At 51.8% G+C, this 18,997-nt stretch overlaps 1 protein-coding gene across 1 annotated transcript in view; it reads right to left on the bottom strand.

The window, feature by feature from the left end:
• Positions 1-18,997, bottom strand: part of ITIH5 (inter-alpha-trypsin inhibitor heavy chain 5) — a 72,140-nt gene that overhangs the window by 3,984 nt on the left and 49,159 nt on the right. The window contains exons 8-10 of the mRNA XM_029955593.1: positions 7,372-7,540; positions 3,867-4,176; positions 1,286-1,819 (exon numbers count right to left, since the gene is read on the bottom strand). Coding sequence (XP_029811453.1) covers positions 1,286-1,819; positions 3,867-4,176; positions 7,372-7,540 — 1,013 coding nt within the window. The remainder of the gene's footprint in view (positions 1-1,285; positions 1,820-3,866; positions 4,177-7,371; positions 7,541-18,997) is intronic.

Raw genomic sequence — 18,997 nt, 5'->3', positions numbered from 1 at the left:
CTCTCTCTCCCAGGTCCGGGTGCTTCTGAGTTTAGATCCTGGGGGACAGATGAGACAGCATTTGTAGGTTCACGTCCACTCCCTCTCTAGGGGACGTGAGCTTGGCAGGAATGTAACAATAACGTCGGTGTGAAAACCACGCTATTTGTCACCGAGCAGGATCACTGAGGCTACTAACGTTCTGCTTGGGCTGAACTACGTTTCCTTTCCTTGTCCGGGGCTTGTCTCTGCGAATTTCCCCCACAGAACGGCGTGAGACTAAACACCACAGTGTCTGTGCAGAGTCTGAGAATCCACCACTTCCTCACGTGTGCCCTCAGCACACCAGAGATCCTGCATCTGCGAGCAAAGTTCTCTCGCATTCCACAAAGCAAGGGCGTGTTCAATGGAGTTACATCCTTCCCTTGGGGACTGCGTTTCCTGTCCCCACGGCTAATCTCCAGATGCCCACGGCTTTGTGAATGTGCACGTCCAGCAGGTAAAATGGGATAGTCCCAAAGTACTTAAAAATGTAGCAAGGCAGGGGCGCCTGGGTCGGTGAGTGACCGAGGGCAGGCCATGATCCCAGGGTCGGGGGATTGAGTCCCACGTCAGGCTCTTCGCTGAGCACAGAGCCTGCTTAAGAGTCTCTCTCTCCCTCTCTGCAACAGCCCCCGCTCGCTCACTCTCTAAAAATAAATTTTAAAAAACTGTAGAAGGACACTTACACCGAGGGCCGTATGCTTACTCTGGGCTCACCGAGCACCCCAATCCCGCCTCATCAGGAACGAGATGGGTGACTTCCCAACAGACCCACCACACGGGGCAGCGTTTTGTGTACAAATGCCACCTGTTCTCTGCAGAGACGCCCAAACAGGAGTCTGCCAGACCCTGTGCAGACTGGCCACTGCCAGGCGTCGGGTGTATGCGGAGTGTGACCCAGGAGGGCGGGGCAGGGTGTGTGTGTGTGTAAGTGTGTGCAGTGTGACCTGGGAATCTGAGGGGGATGGTCCAGAGTGTGACCCGGGAGGGCGAGGGGGACAGCCCAGGTGCGCACAGAGGGTGACCTGGAGGGGGTATAGCCCAGGTACACACAGAGGCTGACCTGGGCAGGGGTATGGCCCAGGTGCACACAGAGGGTGACCCAAGGGCGAGGGGGGCGGCCCAGGTGCCCACAGAGAGTGACCTGGGGGGTGGGGGGGGATGGCCCAGGTACGCACAGTGTGACCCGGGAGGGCAGCGGGGGACGGCCCAGCCCACAAGTCCGGCAGAACGCGGACCGTGCACGCCAGTCCCCCACGGCCACCGCCTCCAGGCCAGGTTACCTGGCTGCGGGCCCGCGCCTCGGAGACTCTGCATCACGGGTTCAGGGCCTGCGGCCGCGGACACGCCCTGCGGGGCCTGCAGCTCTTCCGCCCTCAAGTGCAGGGCCGTGAGCGGGGTGAGGAAGCTGGCGGCTACGGCCAGGGCCTGCGCCTGCCGCCCCAGCTGCTCCCTCTGGCTCTCGTCGTGGCTGTGCCGCCAGGCGCCCAGCAGCTCTCGGGTGCGCAGGTAGCTCCAGAGCCGCTGCAGCGGGTTCGGGGCCCCCGCGCCGCCCTCGTCCGCGTCCGGGGCCTGCGCGGGCACGTCCGCCTTCAGCACGAGGAACTTGCGGCTGTTGCTGGCCGTGACCTCCACGTGCAGCCGGTCCACCGAGCGGTGCGCCAGCTTCCCCGCGACCACGATCTCCGAGCCGTTGAAGTAGTTGGGGAACAGGGTTCTGGTGACGCGCTCCACTGCGGCGGGGGGGTAGTCCACGCGGATGTCGGACAGCAGTGGGGTCCGGATCTCGTCGTAGAACCTGCGCGAGGGACAGGGCGTCAGGCCGGGCCTCGGGGCTGCCCCTCCCCCCCGCGGAGCACTTCCGGCCCGAGGGAGCTGCTTGAAACCCCTGGTGACGGAGAACTCACTCTCACTGGGGCTTCCCACCGCCTCTCGAAGGCCCTGACGAGGCGAGGAGCCCCGGGAGTGGATCGCTGCCTTCCTTCCAGAAGCTTCCACCACCCGTGCGCATACCACTTGCCTTCCAGAAGCTTCCACCCGCCCGTGCTCCTACCACTGCCGCAGCAGCACCACACACATGATCTAACTCGCCTTTGACACTCCTATGCTTGAAGAACATGGCCCTGATCATGTGACAGTCGTGTGCTCCCATTTCTGTGCACCTCCTCTGTTCCCAGGTTTCAGGAAGATCCTGTTCGGGAAAATCTGTTCCGTAGAACCAAACACATATTCGGGATGCACTCTAACTGGCCGCTCTCTGGGACAAATCTCACCTTGACGCTGACCCTAAGCTGGTGTGTAATGGTTGCCGAATTCACTTGCCTTAGCTTTTCTCCTGGTTGTAATGGTGGCTGCTTCTTGCTGAGTGAGGGGACCATCGAACTCCCTCCCAAAGATCTAGAGAGCAGATGCTCTGATGCCATATCAGCCACTTCCTGCTGTGTGTCTTGGTATGTGTGTGCCTTAGTCTCTCTGAACTTGAGTATATTCCTCTCTACAGTTGCGATGTTGAAGTAACCGCTTCAGAAGACCACTAGCTGTCCCCTCAAACCCATTCTCGCTTTGTCCACAACTGAGTTTTAACCATCCAGCTGTGAATGACATCTCTTAGTCCCTACTGTGGTCAAATATGGCCACGTTCTTACCAACAGAATAGGGATGTGTACAGCCTTTGCAATGCTTGCTTGAAATAAAATGGCATGCTCTGGCTTCCGTTTCCCTCCCCCTCTTTGGGGCCAGAATATGGAAGTGATAGGGACCTAGTTTGGAGCTTGCTGTTAAAGATGACACCAGAGTGGGGCACAGGAACCAAAGGGAAGGACCTGGGGTCTCTGAATGACTTCACTGGGCAGAACCCAGTGTGTCCAGATGTTACAGGACAGAGTCATGTGTGTGGCCGCTTAGCTTAGACCCTAAGCCACCTCCTCCTAGGCACTCTGGGTGGATCACACGACATAACGCACAGTACAGCCCGGCACACTAAGTCTTAAGAAACGTAGTTGCTTTTGCCGATGAACACGTTATTAAATCTTAATCCTGGTATATGGTGCCCCAGATTTTCCCTCTCTGAATGTAGTTTGGAATACTTTTGAAAATATGGGAAGCGGATCTGTGTTTTTATTTAAATCTCTGATGGAACCACTGGTGGGGGGCGGATGGCAGCGAGCCCCTTACCAAGAAGCCGCCTTCACTGCCCAATCAGAGCCCTCCGATTGGACTGATCCTTGGAGAACGTTCCTTGAGTGTGGCTATCGACCTGGTGTAAATCCACCCAAGCCTCACTTTCCTCTTAGCCCGATACCATATGTGATGCAGATGTGAAAGATCCAAGCACACGATGTGAAACGGAGTCAGGACTCCCTCAAATCAATGGCCAAGTCACACCCGGGTGTGGCAACGTGCTGACGGGAGGCTCCGGGCAAGATTAGGAGACCCGAGATCTAGTTTTCCCTCCACCTCAAGAAAACAAGCACAGCAGGGGCCCGTCTTGACCAGCACCCAAAGGAGACAGCACGGCCTCGGCAACTTAAGCCACGAGTGGCCTCACGGAGCATAGGATAGCAAGTATGCTGGTCCTCTGTGGGGACACGAGAGATGTCACCAGGAGCCTGAGCACCTGCCATGCACCGGCTCCCTTTTCTCATTCAAGCCTGTCAGCCGACTGCGCCCCTCGTCTCCCAGACTGGCTGGAATCCTGCCTCAAGTCACCGAGCAGGGCCAGAATCCGAACCCGGGTCGACCTGGTTTCAAACCCCTTTATGACGTCTCCCACGGTGACAGGTCCCGACCACGCAGCTGCACACCGCCTCCCGAGAGCCCGAGCCGCCCTGCGCGTGCACACGGACCCGATGAGCTGGGCGCCCGCGTCCTCCTCCTCCGGGACGTGCCGTGTGAGGCCGCAGTTCTCCAGCGAGAGCCTCTCCAGCAGCTTGAAGTCCACGTCGTCCCCGATGCCGATGGTGAAGATGCAGATCTGGCCCCGCGCGGCCTCCTTGGTGTTGTTGAGGATCTTGAGGGTGTGGGTCTCCCCGACGGTGGGTTTCCCATCGGTCAGGAAGATGATGAGGGACACGCTCCGGTCCCCCACATCGTTGTGGGCCACGTAGTCATTGAGCAGCCTGATGGCTGTCTGCAGCGCCCCGTTGATGTCCGTGCCTGGAGAGGGAGCGAAACAGGCCGAATGGAGCCCCCACCCCCCAACCTGGTCCTACCTCGTTCAGGCCTCCTTCACCTGCAGTAGGTCAGGGTGTGCATCCCCCGCCCTCACACTCAGGAGGAGTCCGGGGGAGGGGGACAGGTGGGGAGGTCACCTGCACGGGTGGTGATGCCGGGTTACACAGACCATCTGGACACTCGGCAAGTATTTGCTGAATGGAAGGAAACGGCACAGGACTATCCCACTGTATAGAACCTCTCCCCAACGTCTACAGGAGAAGGGACCTTGGCTCGAACTCCTCCAAACCTGAGCATCAATGGCTCCCTCTCCTTTTCTGGGAAGAGCTCTGCAAAGGGCAGGAGGGGGGTGGGTACTGGAATGTGCCGGGAGGGCGAGTGCCAGAGGGAGAAAAAGGGCAACAACGGAAGGCCTCTGCTACCTCTCCTATCTCAGCTTCCTGCCCCTTCCGGTTATCTTTGCCCATCAGACCCCCATGGGCAGAGGCTTTAAGGTTTACACCTCCTGCCCCTGCCTCCACCCTTGCCATTTCCCCTTCAGACGGCCGGTCACTCCAGCGAACGTCAGGAACAGTGTCTGTGGCAGGTGCCTGAAGGTGGTTGGTGGATGGAGACACGAGTGGCTGGTCGGTGGAGGGTGGACACAGCCCCAACATGAGCTTTCTGACTTAGCCAAGGATTTCATTCGGTGGCTACCATCTCCACCACCCAGGAAGACCGAGAGCCAACACCTATTTCTGTCCCCTGACTCCAGTGGGGTTTTCATTCCTTTTTTTTTTAATATATTTATTCATTCATTTTTCAGAAACAGAGAGAGAACACAAAAAGGGGAGGTGCAGAAAGATAGAGGGAGACACAGAATCGGGAGCAGGTTCCAGGCTCTGAGCTGTCAGCACGGAGCCCGACAAAGGGCTCGGACTCATGAACTGTGAGATCATGACCTGAGCCGAAGTCAGACACTTAACTGACTGAGCCTCCCAGGTGCCCCCAGTAGGTTTTTTTTCTTAATGACTTCATTGAGATGAAATGTACGTGCCGAAAACCCACATTTGGAGCACAATTACTTTTAGTAAACGTACAAGGTGGTGTACCCATCATCAGCACATCAATCACCGGGACTAGAGTGATTTTTGTCTACCTGAAAATGTCATGAACCAGATAATTTCCCCCCATAATTTCACAGCCTCCAGAATTTCTGGCTAAAAAAAAAAAAATCTGTCCACGTCCATGAAAACACACCAAAAATTCTTTCTAAGATGCACCCAGTCTGAACATAAGGGGAACTTAGAGCTGAAACAGTATTTATCATTTCTCAGGGCTCATTAGCGTGCCTTTCTCGCTGCCCGGCCCAGGTTCACCTTGCCTCTGGGTGTACCGGCCTGGACGAAAAGGCAGGTGTTTCTTTTCCCTTCAATCCAGAACCTGGCAGTGGTGCCCAATCTTTTATTCCAAGGAGCCCAGACCAAGGGATGCACTTGGCTTTCCTAATACCAGCACCCAGCACCAAAGGGCATGACCCAAACCCAAGCTGACATGGGGGGCATCTCTTGCACACACATGAGAGCAGGGAGGCCCCCTCCACCGGGGGACCCCACAGCGGGCCCTCCCCCTGAGAGCCCACCCAGGTCGTCAGAGGACCCACGTGCACCAGCAAGAGGGGCTATGTGTGTGAACACGGCCATGTCTGATACCGGAAGAGGTCCGCCTGCGTGCCAGCCACTGTCCTCAGCACTTCTGATATTTTAACTGACTTCATCCTGATCATGACCCCGTGACCATCCCCGGTTTAGAGGACACTCGGATCCAGACTCAGTAAATGGCTCGTACGTGTGGGGCCGGCTTCAGAGCCTATTACTGGACCTTGACCTCCCACTTCTATGAGAAAAACATTAATTTTCTGTTCATCTGTAGAGGTTGGGGTGATGCCATGCAGAGAAAAAATACAGGAGGCCAATATGGTTTCTAAGGTGTGGACTCCAGAAGGACATAGTAGCATCAGCTGCTTCCTGAAGCTCTGTCCCCACACCTTCTGCCCCCCCACACCCCGTTCTAATCGTGAGTAGCGCTGCTGAAATTACATTCAATTGAAATACTTGTTGAGCATGGGTGTATGTCAGGGGCCACACTGGGAGCCATAAAAGGTGAAAAAAAGTGTCTTCCCTCAAGGACGTGACTTGAGTCTCGTCAGCTTCCTGCTGTATTATGAAATCCGATCTTTTCTGTCTCAACCAACCAAGCAGTCCCCACGTCCCCCTGCTGTGGCCGGTGGGAAGTCCTACCACAAGTCACAGTGCCATCCAAGCAGGGTCAAGTCTTAAACATTTGTTGGGAAATCAGAGCTTTGTGTTGGGCAGAAAATAATACATATATGAAAGGTGAAAACCATCAGAAGACCGAACTAAGTATGTTCCCCAAAAACCCAAAGAGAATTACCCCAGGAGAAGGTGCCTCCATAAAGGACCTTTTCAGGAAGGGAGGACAGAGTGGGGATGAGTTTTCTTAAACACCCCGACACTGGGCACCTGTCACATGCCCCTTGTAGTAGGGACACATACACCAGCCAGAGGGAGTCCCAGGTCCTGCATCTCAGGAACGGACATCTCGCTCCGCTGGGTAACGCACTGTCCTGATTCTCTCATCTCCTTAGAATCCCGTAGACCGTTTTCCCCCTCACACTCTGGCCTGAGCGCTGTGCCTGAGCCAAGCGTGCAAAGCCTCAGAGCTGGTCACATCCTCCAACGCACGGCATCTCCCGGGCCGCCTGGGCTCCATGCACTTCTCACTGGACCAGACCGGCAATGGAGCCGTCCCTCTCCTGCTGCCCGAGGCGCTAACATCCAGGCACATGAAACACGCAACCGTTTCTTTGCCTCTGGTTCCCCACCCAAGAGCGATGTACAAAAACAGCTTCATTGTTCGGATCCAGGAGATAAAGCAGGACAGGCTCCAAAACCTATCAAGTATTTCCCCTGCTAACCTACCTGACCATCTACTCCGGGCCGGGAAGACGAGAATTGACAGACGTCGTGTTCGGAGAAACCTAAGCTTGTGGGAAAGCTCTCACCTTTATCTCCTTTCCTGTGATTGGCTTCGCCTCTCAAACCCTCGTACCTTGGCAGTAAATGACTCACTTACGATCATGTGGAAGCCAGCAGGAAAACAAGGGCTGGCATTTACCTCCGCTGGGCGACATGTGGTGGATGTAGACTTTGCCGTCTCTGACGTTGTCAGGAGTAACTGACACCAGATGGTCCTGCCACACCTTGATGCGGTTGGAGAAGCCGATGATATTGAAATGATCCTGGGGCCGGAGGTCGTGGAGAATCGTGAACAGGGCGTCCTTGGTCTGAACAAACACAGAAGTGATACCAGTCACACATCTGATCGCCTCAGGAGTCCCGTCTCCTGGCTTGGAAACCGCACACCAGGGACAATCCCGGGGTTAAGACTAAGTGTCTGAGATGTAGAAGGACTTGGACAGATGTCAAGGAGCTTGGTCTCCTAACTGGGAAATACTGGCTCTGATGTGTCACAATGTTATACAAGACGCAGGTGCATGTTTAACATAGGCAATGTCACACACTGCTGCGAGTCACGGTGTTAGCAGGCCTCTGCATTGTCACAACGGCCATTCTCTTGACCTGGAGGGTTCTTTTCCTCTGCCTGACGCCCATTTGTCACCTGATGGGCTCCTGGTCATTCTTCAAAACCCAGCTAATATGCTATTCCCTCCATCTGAGACGTTCCCTAATTCGTCCAAAGAGAAATGATCCTCTCTCTTCTAGGCCAGTGCGGCCCTCAAAATACCCAGTCGTGATTATTTGCTTCATATCCGTGTCCCTTTCTGTATTGTAAGCCCTTGGTAGGTGGGTCCCATTCACCTCCATATCACCCGTGGGCAGGAAAGTTCCGGACACGGGGGGCGGGGGGGGGGGAGGGCGCGTAGATGGATGTGCAGCGAATGAATGCACGCGCACACGTTTTACAAATTGTAAGACTAAAGGTATAAATGATAAATACCCTAAGAACTTAAAAGAGAATGGGAACATGGGGCTGCAGCAATGTGAGAGGGCTTCAGAGAGAGGGGGCAAAGTGAGGGCAAGGGAAGTGGGTAGGCTGAAAGGCTGGGAAGGGCATTCTGGGAAGCAGCGAAGACAAGGGGGCTGAATGAGTAAATAAGAAAGGGGGGAGGCGTGGAAATCAAAACACCGTGCGAATACAAAGGAAACCCGAGAGACACCGCCACCCTGGGGACCCACAGAAAGAGGACGCTGGGAAGGATGGTGTGTAGGACACGCGGAGCTCACTGGTAGTGGTCTAGTAAAGATAAACCAGAGAGTTACTAGGACCAGATGTGGGCGGGCGGTGCGGACACGGGCTGCGTTAGCCAGGAAGCCGGCTGAGCTGACTCCTCACCCTTCCTTCCTAGTACAGCCGACGCCACCCCGGCGTGAGCGTGGGACACGCCTGACAGTCTAGACCTCCGGACACCCGGGGCCCGCAGCTGTGTGGTGACAGGACAGCAGGGACCGTTGTCCCTGAGACAGCCCGCCGGCCACCCGGCTGGAAGGCAGGCACCTGGACAAACTTCCGCACTCTGAGAGCTCAGGGCTGGCCAGGCATCATGGGGAGCAGGTGTGGACAGGGGGAGCTCAGGGCTGGCCAGGCACCATGGGGCGCAGGGCACTGACAGCGGGGAGCTGGGGGCTGGCCGGGCTGTCCTGGAGGGCACAGGGCACTGACAGGGGGGAGCGCCTGGGAACACCACAGCTTGTTCAGCTGCCGGCATCCTTGGGGACCTCTGACTAGCGTGCTGTAGGTCTGGACAGGGGCCTGCCTGGCTCCTCCGTGAGGTGCTCCTGCTGGGTGATGGATACTCTGCTCCCAGCACGCTTGGTCCGGCCTCTCCACCCTCCTCCGCTGCGTTGGCAGCTCCAGGCTCCTGACCTTGTAAGGCCACAGCTGCAGCTCGCTTATCCTCACACGCACCCAGGGGCTGGAGGTGGGGGGGCTCGTACGGCTGCTTCTCCAGTTGCACCGGGGCCTTTTGGATGGCGGCCCGCCCCTCCTCTCCAGGGGCCCAGATAGAAGCTGCCACGGTGCCCGGGGCCAGCGCCTTCCACTAACTCTCCGTGGCCCCGTCTCCCCGCCCGCGGGGCCGACCCGGAGCCTGCATTCGTGGAGGGCTCGAAAGGCAGGCGGCAAGGTGAGCGTCCCGAAGGAAGAGAAAATGTGAGTGGACGTGGGCTGACACTGCTGCACGCTCTGTTTACGTGCTCCACATGAACACAACACTTGTGAGACCTTCCAAGAGCACAGTCCAGAGAACGGGGTGAGCACATTCCAGAATGATCAGAGGAAGCCCCGAGAGGCAGAGAATGTGCAGTCCAAGCTTCTTTGAAGGCCTGAACTCCCCGGAAGGCAAGGATGGGGTCTTGTGAGGGGCTGGTCTAAAAACCCTTCAGGGACTGTAGGATGCCAAGTAAGAAGGCGGACAGGCTGGGGTGGTTCCCACCGGCGCCCCAGGGCCCTCGCTGATTGCCGTGACCTAAAGGAAAAGACACTGGGCATCCCAGCTTGCCATGCTCCTTGGCCTTCTTCCCTGTCCCCAAAGCTCCACTTAGTGCCCTTGCACATTCGAGAGAAGCCTGCTGGAGACCAGGAACCCCAAACACGGCGCTGGGAGTGAGGATGCCCTCACTGAATAGGTGACTGTGCAAACTTCTTCTTTAGAGACCTTGAAGATGAGCATGTACAACGTGTAACTGCATATATTGCACAGAGTGTCTGTGGAGGTTAATTGGTGGTCGAGTCTGACTAGCAAGGAAGGCTGTCTGACATCAAGTTATATCCACCTTTTCGGATCATAAGAATCCTTCCTGCAAGTCACCATCGTCCATGTCTACTTTCCGGGACAAGGACAGGGCTTCCCTGGGGGGAGAGGTTCAGGTCACTCTATCCAGCTGCCAGGTGGGAAGCCCATTGGGGAGGACTCAGGAAGTCCTGGGGAGAGAGGGCTGCTGGGAAGAGGCAGGAAAATCCATTCCCTGGGAAGACCGAAAGAAAAATAAGGAGGAGGGGTGATCTGGCTGCAGAGGAAAGCAGGGTTCTGAAAGAGAGCCAGCGGACCACCTCCGGGGCCGAAAATCCCTTCCTAGAGGCACCAGCCCACAGACGACAGGCACCCGCACCGTCCCTGCAGACCCCGCTCTGTGAACGTCACCAGAACATCCCAAAAGGCGTTCGGACTGAAGAGAGAGGAAAGGCACACAGATACAACTAATAAAATGAAAGGATGTATCTCTTCCCGTTCAGGCAGTTGAAGGTGATGAAAGACAGCTGTGTATAATCCTCGATACCTAGAGCCACGACGCACGGGGACAGATCTCTACGTGAGACCGTGTTATGGCGATGCGTTCCTCTTACGCAGTACTTCCTCGGTTAAAAGAAGGAAGACGTGTTTCCCTTGAAAACTGCCTTAGAACTTAGTTCTAGCTCTGCCTTAGGATTACAATTAAGCCTTTTAATCTCTGTCCTTAAAGTTAAGCACCTTCGGGAACAAGCTGGATATAAATAACCACAAATAAACTCTCCGCTTCGGGTCCTCCATTCATTCAGGGTGGTTGTCTCCATCCCCTTCCTCCAGCCGACAATCAGGAGAGAAACGTCCATGGCACCCTCTGATAGTGTCTGTCCAACGGTTGGCGCTGGGTCGCGGGGGGTCGGCAGTGCTCCGCCCGGGGAGGGGAGTGCCCAGGGGGTCGCTCTGTCCTGTGCCCTTCGGGTCCCTATGTTAAACCAGGACAAGGGATGGGAAAGTCCCCTGCCCCTTCCCTACAAAATGAACCCTAGCAGCTGCAGGTGCTTGGCAGAGCCCTCCAGGGGGCGAGCGTCCGCTGCGCTAACTACCATGTCGTGAATGACCGCTCGGCATTTCACAAGCAAGGAAGCATTATATAATAAGACCCTCAGAGTGAAATGTCAGCGAGGCCCGGGACAAACCCAGCTGCCTGCCCGCTCCCCGCCATCAGCGCTCCGGATGAGGCAGCTTTTCTGTGTCTGCGCCAAACCCCACTCGACAGGAACTAGCCGACACAAAAGGCTTTTGTACCACAGAGTTTGGGTCATGACGTCATGGATGAAATCCAAGTTCAAGGGTGTTAGATATTAGCCATTTTACGTTGCCAGCAGAATGGTCACGCTGTTCTAAGCGGTGCACTCCCTCCCCTCCTACAACGATGTTTACCAAGGCACTGACGTTCTCTTTCATTTTTCCATGTGGTCCTCTTCAGTGAACCCAAGAGAGAAAAATCGCCTATGATGAACAGCTTAAAATAATCCCACAAAGAAACTTAAGCCTTTCTCACATCTGAGTTGGGCCATGAACGAGAATCAAGATCGACGGACACACACCAGGAAAACAGCCCTAAGTTTCTGGAAGAGGGTACTTGGAAATGGACTATGTCCAGTGTGAACTCTGGCCATGCGTCAGCCTTCTCCCTTCCTGGAGGGGTGGGAGGGTGGGGGGATCAGCTAAGAGGGAAAGGGGGAAGCGAATTCATACTGTGCTCCTGTTAGCCTGCAGTCCTTCTTGACGCCAGCAGGGGGCAGCCCTCACTGGCCATAGTCAATCTACACATTCCACACAAAAAGTCTGTGACTCCAGCAAAGTTTGCAACACCAGATCCTCACTGCAGCCTTAAAGTGTGCATCTAAGCCCAAAACGGGAGAATGGATATGCTCGCCACCCCAGAATCTCTGTGCGCATGCCACACGCTTCCACGCAGGGTGCTGTCCCCAGTCACCCTGGAGCCACAGTCATGGTTAAAACCACAGCAGCCATGATGTGCCAACAGATGCTGTAGTCCATGGGTATCTATCAGTTATGCTTCGGTAGGACGATTTCGAGACCAAGGTGTTTCAAGATGACAAAAAACCCATAAGAGGCAACAGAACCTTGTATTTCTAGACACTGCACGTCTTCCAATAACTCAAAGGAAAGTTTTGAAATCTTATTGTGATTTGACCCATCAAATTATCAGATTTTTAAAAGACATTTATTTAGTTTTGAGAGACAGAGCATGAGTAGGGCAGGGGCAGAGAGAGAGGGAGACACAGAGTCCGAAGCAGGCTCCAGGCTCTGAGCTGTCAGCACAAAGCCCGATGCGGGGCTCAAACTCATGAACTGCAAGATCATGACCTGAGCCGAAGTTGGAAGCTTAACCGACTGAAACACCCTGGAGCCCTATCAGATTTTTTTAAAAATCTTAACTTCAGGAACAAGAAAACAAACCGGATGAGGAAGATTGTTTCTTCATAACATAATTCATGTTTATATCATTGTTACACTTAAAAAAAAATCTAACCACAGACTGGTCTCAGAGAAGAAACCAAAACATTAAAGAAAAGTGTTACTCCACTGACTACAGTTAAGGCACCTCAGGAGGTTCTGTAAACTCACAAAGGATATCCGTGAAAATACGTCTCTTGCCGCCTCTCTGCCACAAATATTTCCTAAAACAAACCTCATTATAGGATTTACACATTGAAATTATAAACTGTAATATAAGAACCAAAGAGTCGAAAAAAGTGTCTCTGTCAGACTTGAGGAATCTTGTTGAAAGAAACAAAAATTATTTTTCTATTGGCTGAAATTTTCTTTATAGAAAGAGCAGAAACTAAGAAGTCTGCTTTATATAAATGGAAAAATGGGAATAGACATCATCACACCTTCTAGTACTTGAAACAACAGATGTTGGTGAGGATATGGAGAAAGGGGAACCCTCTTGCACTGTTGGTGGGAATGCTAACTGGTGCAGCCACTCTGGAAAACAGTAGGGAGGTTCCTCAAACAATTAAACATAGAGCTACCCCAGGACCCAGCAACTGCACCACTCAGTATTTACCCAAAGGAGACAGAAATGCCAATTCGAAGGGGCACGTGTACCCTACTGTTGTAGCAGCGCTATTGACAATAGCCAAAGTATGGAAAGAGCCCAAATGTCCATCAACTGATGAATGGATTAAGAAGATGTGGTTTACATATGCAATGGAATTTTACTTGATGATCAAAAAGAATGAAATCTTGCCGTTTGTAACATCGTGGATGGAACTGGAGGGTATTATGCTAAGTGAAATAAGTTGGCCATAAAATTATAAGTATCATATGATTTCACTCATACGTGGAATTTAAGAAACAAAACAAGTGAATATAGGGGAAGGGAAGGAAAAATAAGATAAAAACAGAGAGGGAACCATAAGACACTCTTAAACAAAGGACAAATTAAGGGTTGCTGGAAGGGGAGTGGGGTGGGGGGATGGGCTAAATGGGAGACGGGCAGTAAGGAGGGCACTTGTTGGGATGAGCACTGGGTGTTACACGTAAGTGAGAAACCATGACTGTGCTAATGTTAACTCCCTTGGATTTAAATAAAATTTTTCTAAAAAGTTCAGTAACTGCTAAATATTAACTTGAAATTTCACCTAGAAGTAAATGGAGAAAACACTGTTTCTTTGGTCTCTACAATTTAATGCTCATCCTATTATGAAAAGATTATTTAAATTAAGCAAAATCATAAGGTTCCTGTATTTAAACATGTATTGTTTTATGCTAAATAATCTTCTTTACTCTTTGACTTCTCATTTCAAATGCTCTTTCAATGAAGTACTACTGTGCTCAACGCCATTAGATTACCTCATTACTTTGGTGTTTCCCAGTCTGTGTAAAACTATAAGATGGGGGTTATTTCATAGCTAGAGAAAAGCATCTTTTTAGCCTAACTATCATTATTACTTCCAGCCTGGATCTAAAAGAAAATGATTGCTAAACACTAAATTCTGTCTAAATTCAACCTTAACCAAAAAAAAAGTCTGAATATCAGGTTTAGATATTAGAACATGCCTACAATGTAAACATAACTACATTTCACAGGTCTTCTGTGTTTGAATAACATTAGTCTAACTTGAGGAGCAAATGATCACTCATGTTAGCGCTCTGGCGAATGTTAAGATTCATCACCTAATGTTTTGACTTTTTTTGACAAATATATGAAACATTTGCTTAACAATGTCATCGTACATTCTTCTACAAAGGCTCTCTGCCAATAACATTCACATCTTCAATTCTTTAGACATTAAGCGCATCCATTTTTCATGCTAGATATGTAAACAACTAACTCAAGTTTCAAACAGATTACATGTTCACTTCTCTTCGTGTGGTTGATGCTCATTGGGATTTATGCTCATTGTCAACCCCATGCTCCTCACTCTGGCCAAGGATGTAGCTGTACCACTTCTATCTGGAGGCTCCCACTCTAACGGAAGTAAGTAAGAGGATGCTGATCAAGAGATGTTCACTTCCGTCTGCCCACCTCCTGTGTAGCTGGTGCTCTTCCATCCATGATCAGACACACCTACTGACTGACTTGACTGGGCTTTTTGTCCCTGGGGACAAATTTCTGTCCCTGGTCTAATTTCTGACGTTTACTGTGCCGACCTGCATTTTTGGATTATGGAGCCCTGCCTGTTCCATTCTACCGAATTTCTTGGGGTCTGACTCACTGACTGCGCTTTGGCTCATCAACTTTCTCCTACCTGTCAGTTCTCATGCATCCCGTCTCCTGGGCATCGGTTCTGATATTCAGAGGAAGTGGAGTCATCCCAGGCAGGGGGAGTTGACTTGCCGGTGTCTCTTTCGTCTTTGCAGACCCTTGAGGACCCCGTGAGACTGCACGGTGAGATTCCAGCTGCGGAAAGGACTAGACTCTAAAGCCAGATGGACCTCACTATTGGGGGCTGGAGAGGATCTTGGCTACTTTTTCTTCCAAGTTTTGGTAACACTTCTTCTTCTTTGTAGAAGGAGACCAATTCTGGAGAACTGGAGGGTCCAGAGTAGAGAAGGCAGGAATTTTCCTCTGCCCACCACCCACTGCTGTCCTTCAGAGGAGCCAGCTTTATGCAAGGGTCCCAGGTTCAAATCCCCACCTACCGCCAAATGGCACATTCACTTGTTTCATGACTTTCTTCAGGTTTTTCCTCAACCAAGAATTCATCCTCTCCCTTCCTGTCAAGAAAACTGTACCCCACATTCAAGACCTACTTCTTAGGTCACCTCTGTCATTAATCTTTTGTTGACTACCTCACACCCTCTTACTTTCCTAAAATTCTTCCTACCAACCATGTGAGGCATTGGTTTGATTAACATGTGATTGCTCCACAGTCCTTTTCCCCAGCAGAATTCTAAGGTCCTCAGTTAGAGTGACTTGAATATGCTTCTCTGGTACACATGTTTTCTCTTGCCATTCATCTCCCGCTGTTGGGCTCCGGACCTTCCCACCCTACCGACTTGACTAACTTCTAAAAGACCGTAGGCTCACTCAACTACTCCTTCTCTGAGAAGTCCACTGTCTCCTTCTCCACTCCTAAAAAGACTTGATCAGCATCCGCTCTGTGCCATGACTGGACATGCCTCTACCAAGGGAGCTTTTTGTATCCGATATGCACACGACTTTTCTCCTCCTCTGGACCTCTCGAGAGAAAAGGTTCTGTCATATTTATCTTTGTATCCCTCTGCCTCTCCCACAGCCCAGAATCAATATCTGCTTCATTGTCTGAGAATCTGGAGTCTGGTGTCAAAGCCAAGGTGGCACCAGAGGGAGAGTCAGCCATCCTGCAGGGGCGAGGGGAGGCCGTGTTATCGGGCAGGGGCGGCACTTAGGAATCTCACCCTGCTGCGGTTCCCCGGCCAGCCAGGGCTGGAAATCCCTGATAAGCATTTGTTATCTCATTTAGTCCACTTGCGTTTACAGAATTTATCTTGTTACTTGTAGCAGAAGTTTCCTTTCAGGGCCCATCTAGCCCTTTACAGAGACGGTGGGCTGATCTGATTGGAGAGACTTGAGTACAAAATTAGGACACCAGCAAGGAGAAGCCAGGCCTTCTGGTGACACCAGAACCATGTCGTCAGATGCCTTCAACCTGAGCAGATCATGCGGGAAAACTCACAGCTCTATGTCTTTTATACTTCCTTTGTAGGATAGCCACATGGTGCCTTCATTCAGAGAGCCTCAAAACCTTTTAATTGTGACCTCATTTGGACAAATCTTAACTGCCTCAACAGAAAGGCTTTTAAATGGGTGTCTCTGGTTCATTTAAAACGATCTACATTATCATTGTTGAGGAGCAAAAAAAAAAAAAAAAAAGCTCAAGTTTTCCTTGGTGACCTAGGGGGGGAAATACTTTCTTTGCCCTCTGCCCATCATTAATTTCCTCATCGTCTGAGTCAGAGTCACAAACACATTTTCCCCACTGCCTTCCGTTCCCTGCCCGAAGTCCCAGACCTCTGTTTTGCAACGTGCTTCTGAAACAGGCATCTGTTGGTGGCCATGTCTGGACGAGAGCCACTCGGAACATGAGGATAAGTCCTACCACCTGGGACGACCTGTTGCCATGCCAGCCGGTCACCCCTGTAGACCAGGGGTCAGCAAAGGATGGCCCACGGGCCAAATCCAGACCGGTGCCTGTGTCTGGAGGAACGTGGAGCCTTTGCAGGTGGCCTGCGGGCATCTTTGTGCTACAAGAGCACAGCCAAGTAGGAAGACAGGACCACCGAGCCTGCAAAGCTTACGGTATTTGCTCTGTTGTCACAGAAAAAGTCTGTTGACCTCTGTTCCAGGAAGGAGGAAAGAGGAAGCTGGACAGTTTTATCAGGAGCTCGGGCCATGTTTTCAGATGTTTACAGTGAGGCCTACAAGAGCAGCCGAACCTTCCACCAGCCATTTTTATTCATGTGACAGCCAGATAGGGCCTCTCTTCGAGACCCTCCTAATTTTCTAGACATGATCACGTTTGGCTCACTGGCATCTTCCTGTCCAGAGTCCTGTATTCATTCAGGGAACGCCAACCAGGCCCTTCTGGGTCCTCCTGGCCTTGCTCAAGCTCTTCCTGGCCGCTCAGGCTGCACTCCCTTTGGTTCCCATCACATAAAAGCTCCGTTCTGGATGTCTGGGTGGCTCAGGCAGGTGAGTGTCTGACTCTGGGCTTCAGCTCAGGTCACGATCTCATGGTTCATGAGTTCGAGTCCCACATCAAGCTCTGTGCTGACAGCTTCAGAGCCTGCTTGGGATTCTCTCTCTCTCTCTCTCTCTCTCTCACAAAAATAAACAAACATTTTTTGAATGACTTTCTCAATATCCTAATGTTTTTCCAGCATCTTCCCTTTCAAACTGTGACAGATCCACAAGGTCATGAAGAGGATGGCGAGAAGGAAGGTCATGACATCACCGGACCTCCCGGTCACGAACCTTCTCCTCTCCACGCCCCTGCTGTCTCCACGCGGGCACTCGGCCCATCCAGCCCAAATCCTAAAAGGAAAGATGTCTGCATCTCTGTATGCACCCCTGGAGGTCTTCAAGTTAAGTAACAAATCACCAGTGGCTCGTTCTATGCGGCAGGGCAGAACGGCTCCATCCGTTGCTCTGGGCGCCACTGCCGGCCGGAGCCCCCTAGGGCAGCTGACATCCACGTGACTCACCCCGCACAGGAGCACCCCAGGCACCTCACTTGGCCTTAAGCACAGGCAGAGCCCAGACGCCCAAAGGGCAGTCCAGTGTTACGGTCTATGGCTAACAGCACAGTAAAAGACGATATGGGGACCAGCTTCCGAGGGGAAGAGACTGGTCTGGATGCTGAACTTTTCTACTTCTAACTTCCTGTATTTCAGGACGGTGAGGTCACCTCCCTGCCCCTCACCTTCTTATTTGAAAAGAGAGAATACCAGTGTCTCGTTCATTGGATGGCTGAAAGATTCGATGAAAATAAATGTACGTGCTCGATACATTGTGTGATATGAACCAGTCACTCGAGGGTACCTGCGTGACTTAGAAGTGCACGCTACATTTAATGTGCATGTGCTGGCATGGCTTTCAGCAAAAACCATTACCTACCACGTGGGAATATGGACTATAAGGATCAAAAACAAGATGGTCCCCAAAGCCATGTGGACTACCCTATAGGGTTGCCCATAAAATGTCCAAAGAGCTCTTGGAACTGAATTCCAGACGTGAAGACACAAGTGCTTTCCTACAGCATAAAGAGAGCCGATGAATAAGGCACAAGCAATGTTCACATTTCCCCTCATTTTAGTTTGGCAATTACAGAGGAGGAGCGCTTTAGCCTCCAAAACCATTTACTAAATTAACTGGAGAAAGGAGGGGTGCTTCGGTGGCTCAGTTGGTTAAGAGTCTGACTCTTGAACTCAGCTCAGGTCACGATCTCATGGTTCATGGGATTGAGCCCCATGTCAAACTCTGCAGTGACAGGATGGAGCCTGCTTGGGATTCTCTCTCTCTCCCTGCCTGCCCTTCCCTTGCTCATTCTCTCTCTCTCTCTCTCTCTCTCTCTCTTTCTCCTTCTATCTCAAAATAAATAAACTTTTTAAAAAATGGAGAAAGGAAGACAAACTTCCAAAAGTTACATGGGAATCTAGGATTGGCAAGGAATAACACAGATCATGGGAACGAGTCTCTAGAAAGTTACAGGAGGAAAGACATCTGGTAAACAATGCATCAGCCACGGCATGGCTGCCAAATCGAGTCCCTTACCCATGTCTGAATTATGAAGGGAACATAGATCTAGTTAAATGGATTGGGGAAGGGAAAGAGGAGAACATGTAAATTTTGGTCAAGGAAAAACATATCTTATGGAAATGTATTCTCCTTAACATCCCCAAGGACATGTATGTTTGCTGGTCCCAGTGCTTGAGGCATGAAATTCATCAGGGACAGAAAAGGTCTCCACTGGAGAC

Source organism: Suricata suricatta, chromosome 10, assembly GCF_006229205.1.
Source record: "Suricata suricatta isolate VVHF042 chromosome 10, meerkat_22Aug2017_6uvM2_HiC, whole genome shotgun sequence".
NCBI classification, from domain to species: Eukaryota; Metazoa; Chordata; class Mammalia; order Carnivora; family Herpestidae; genus Suricata; species Suricata suricatta.
This window is presented reverse-complemented; position numbering and strand designations above follow the sequence as displayed.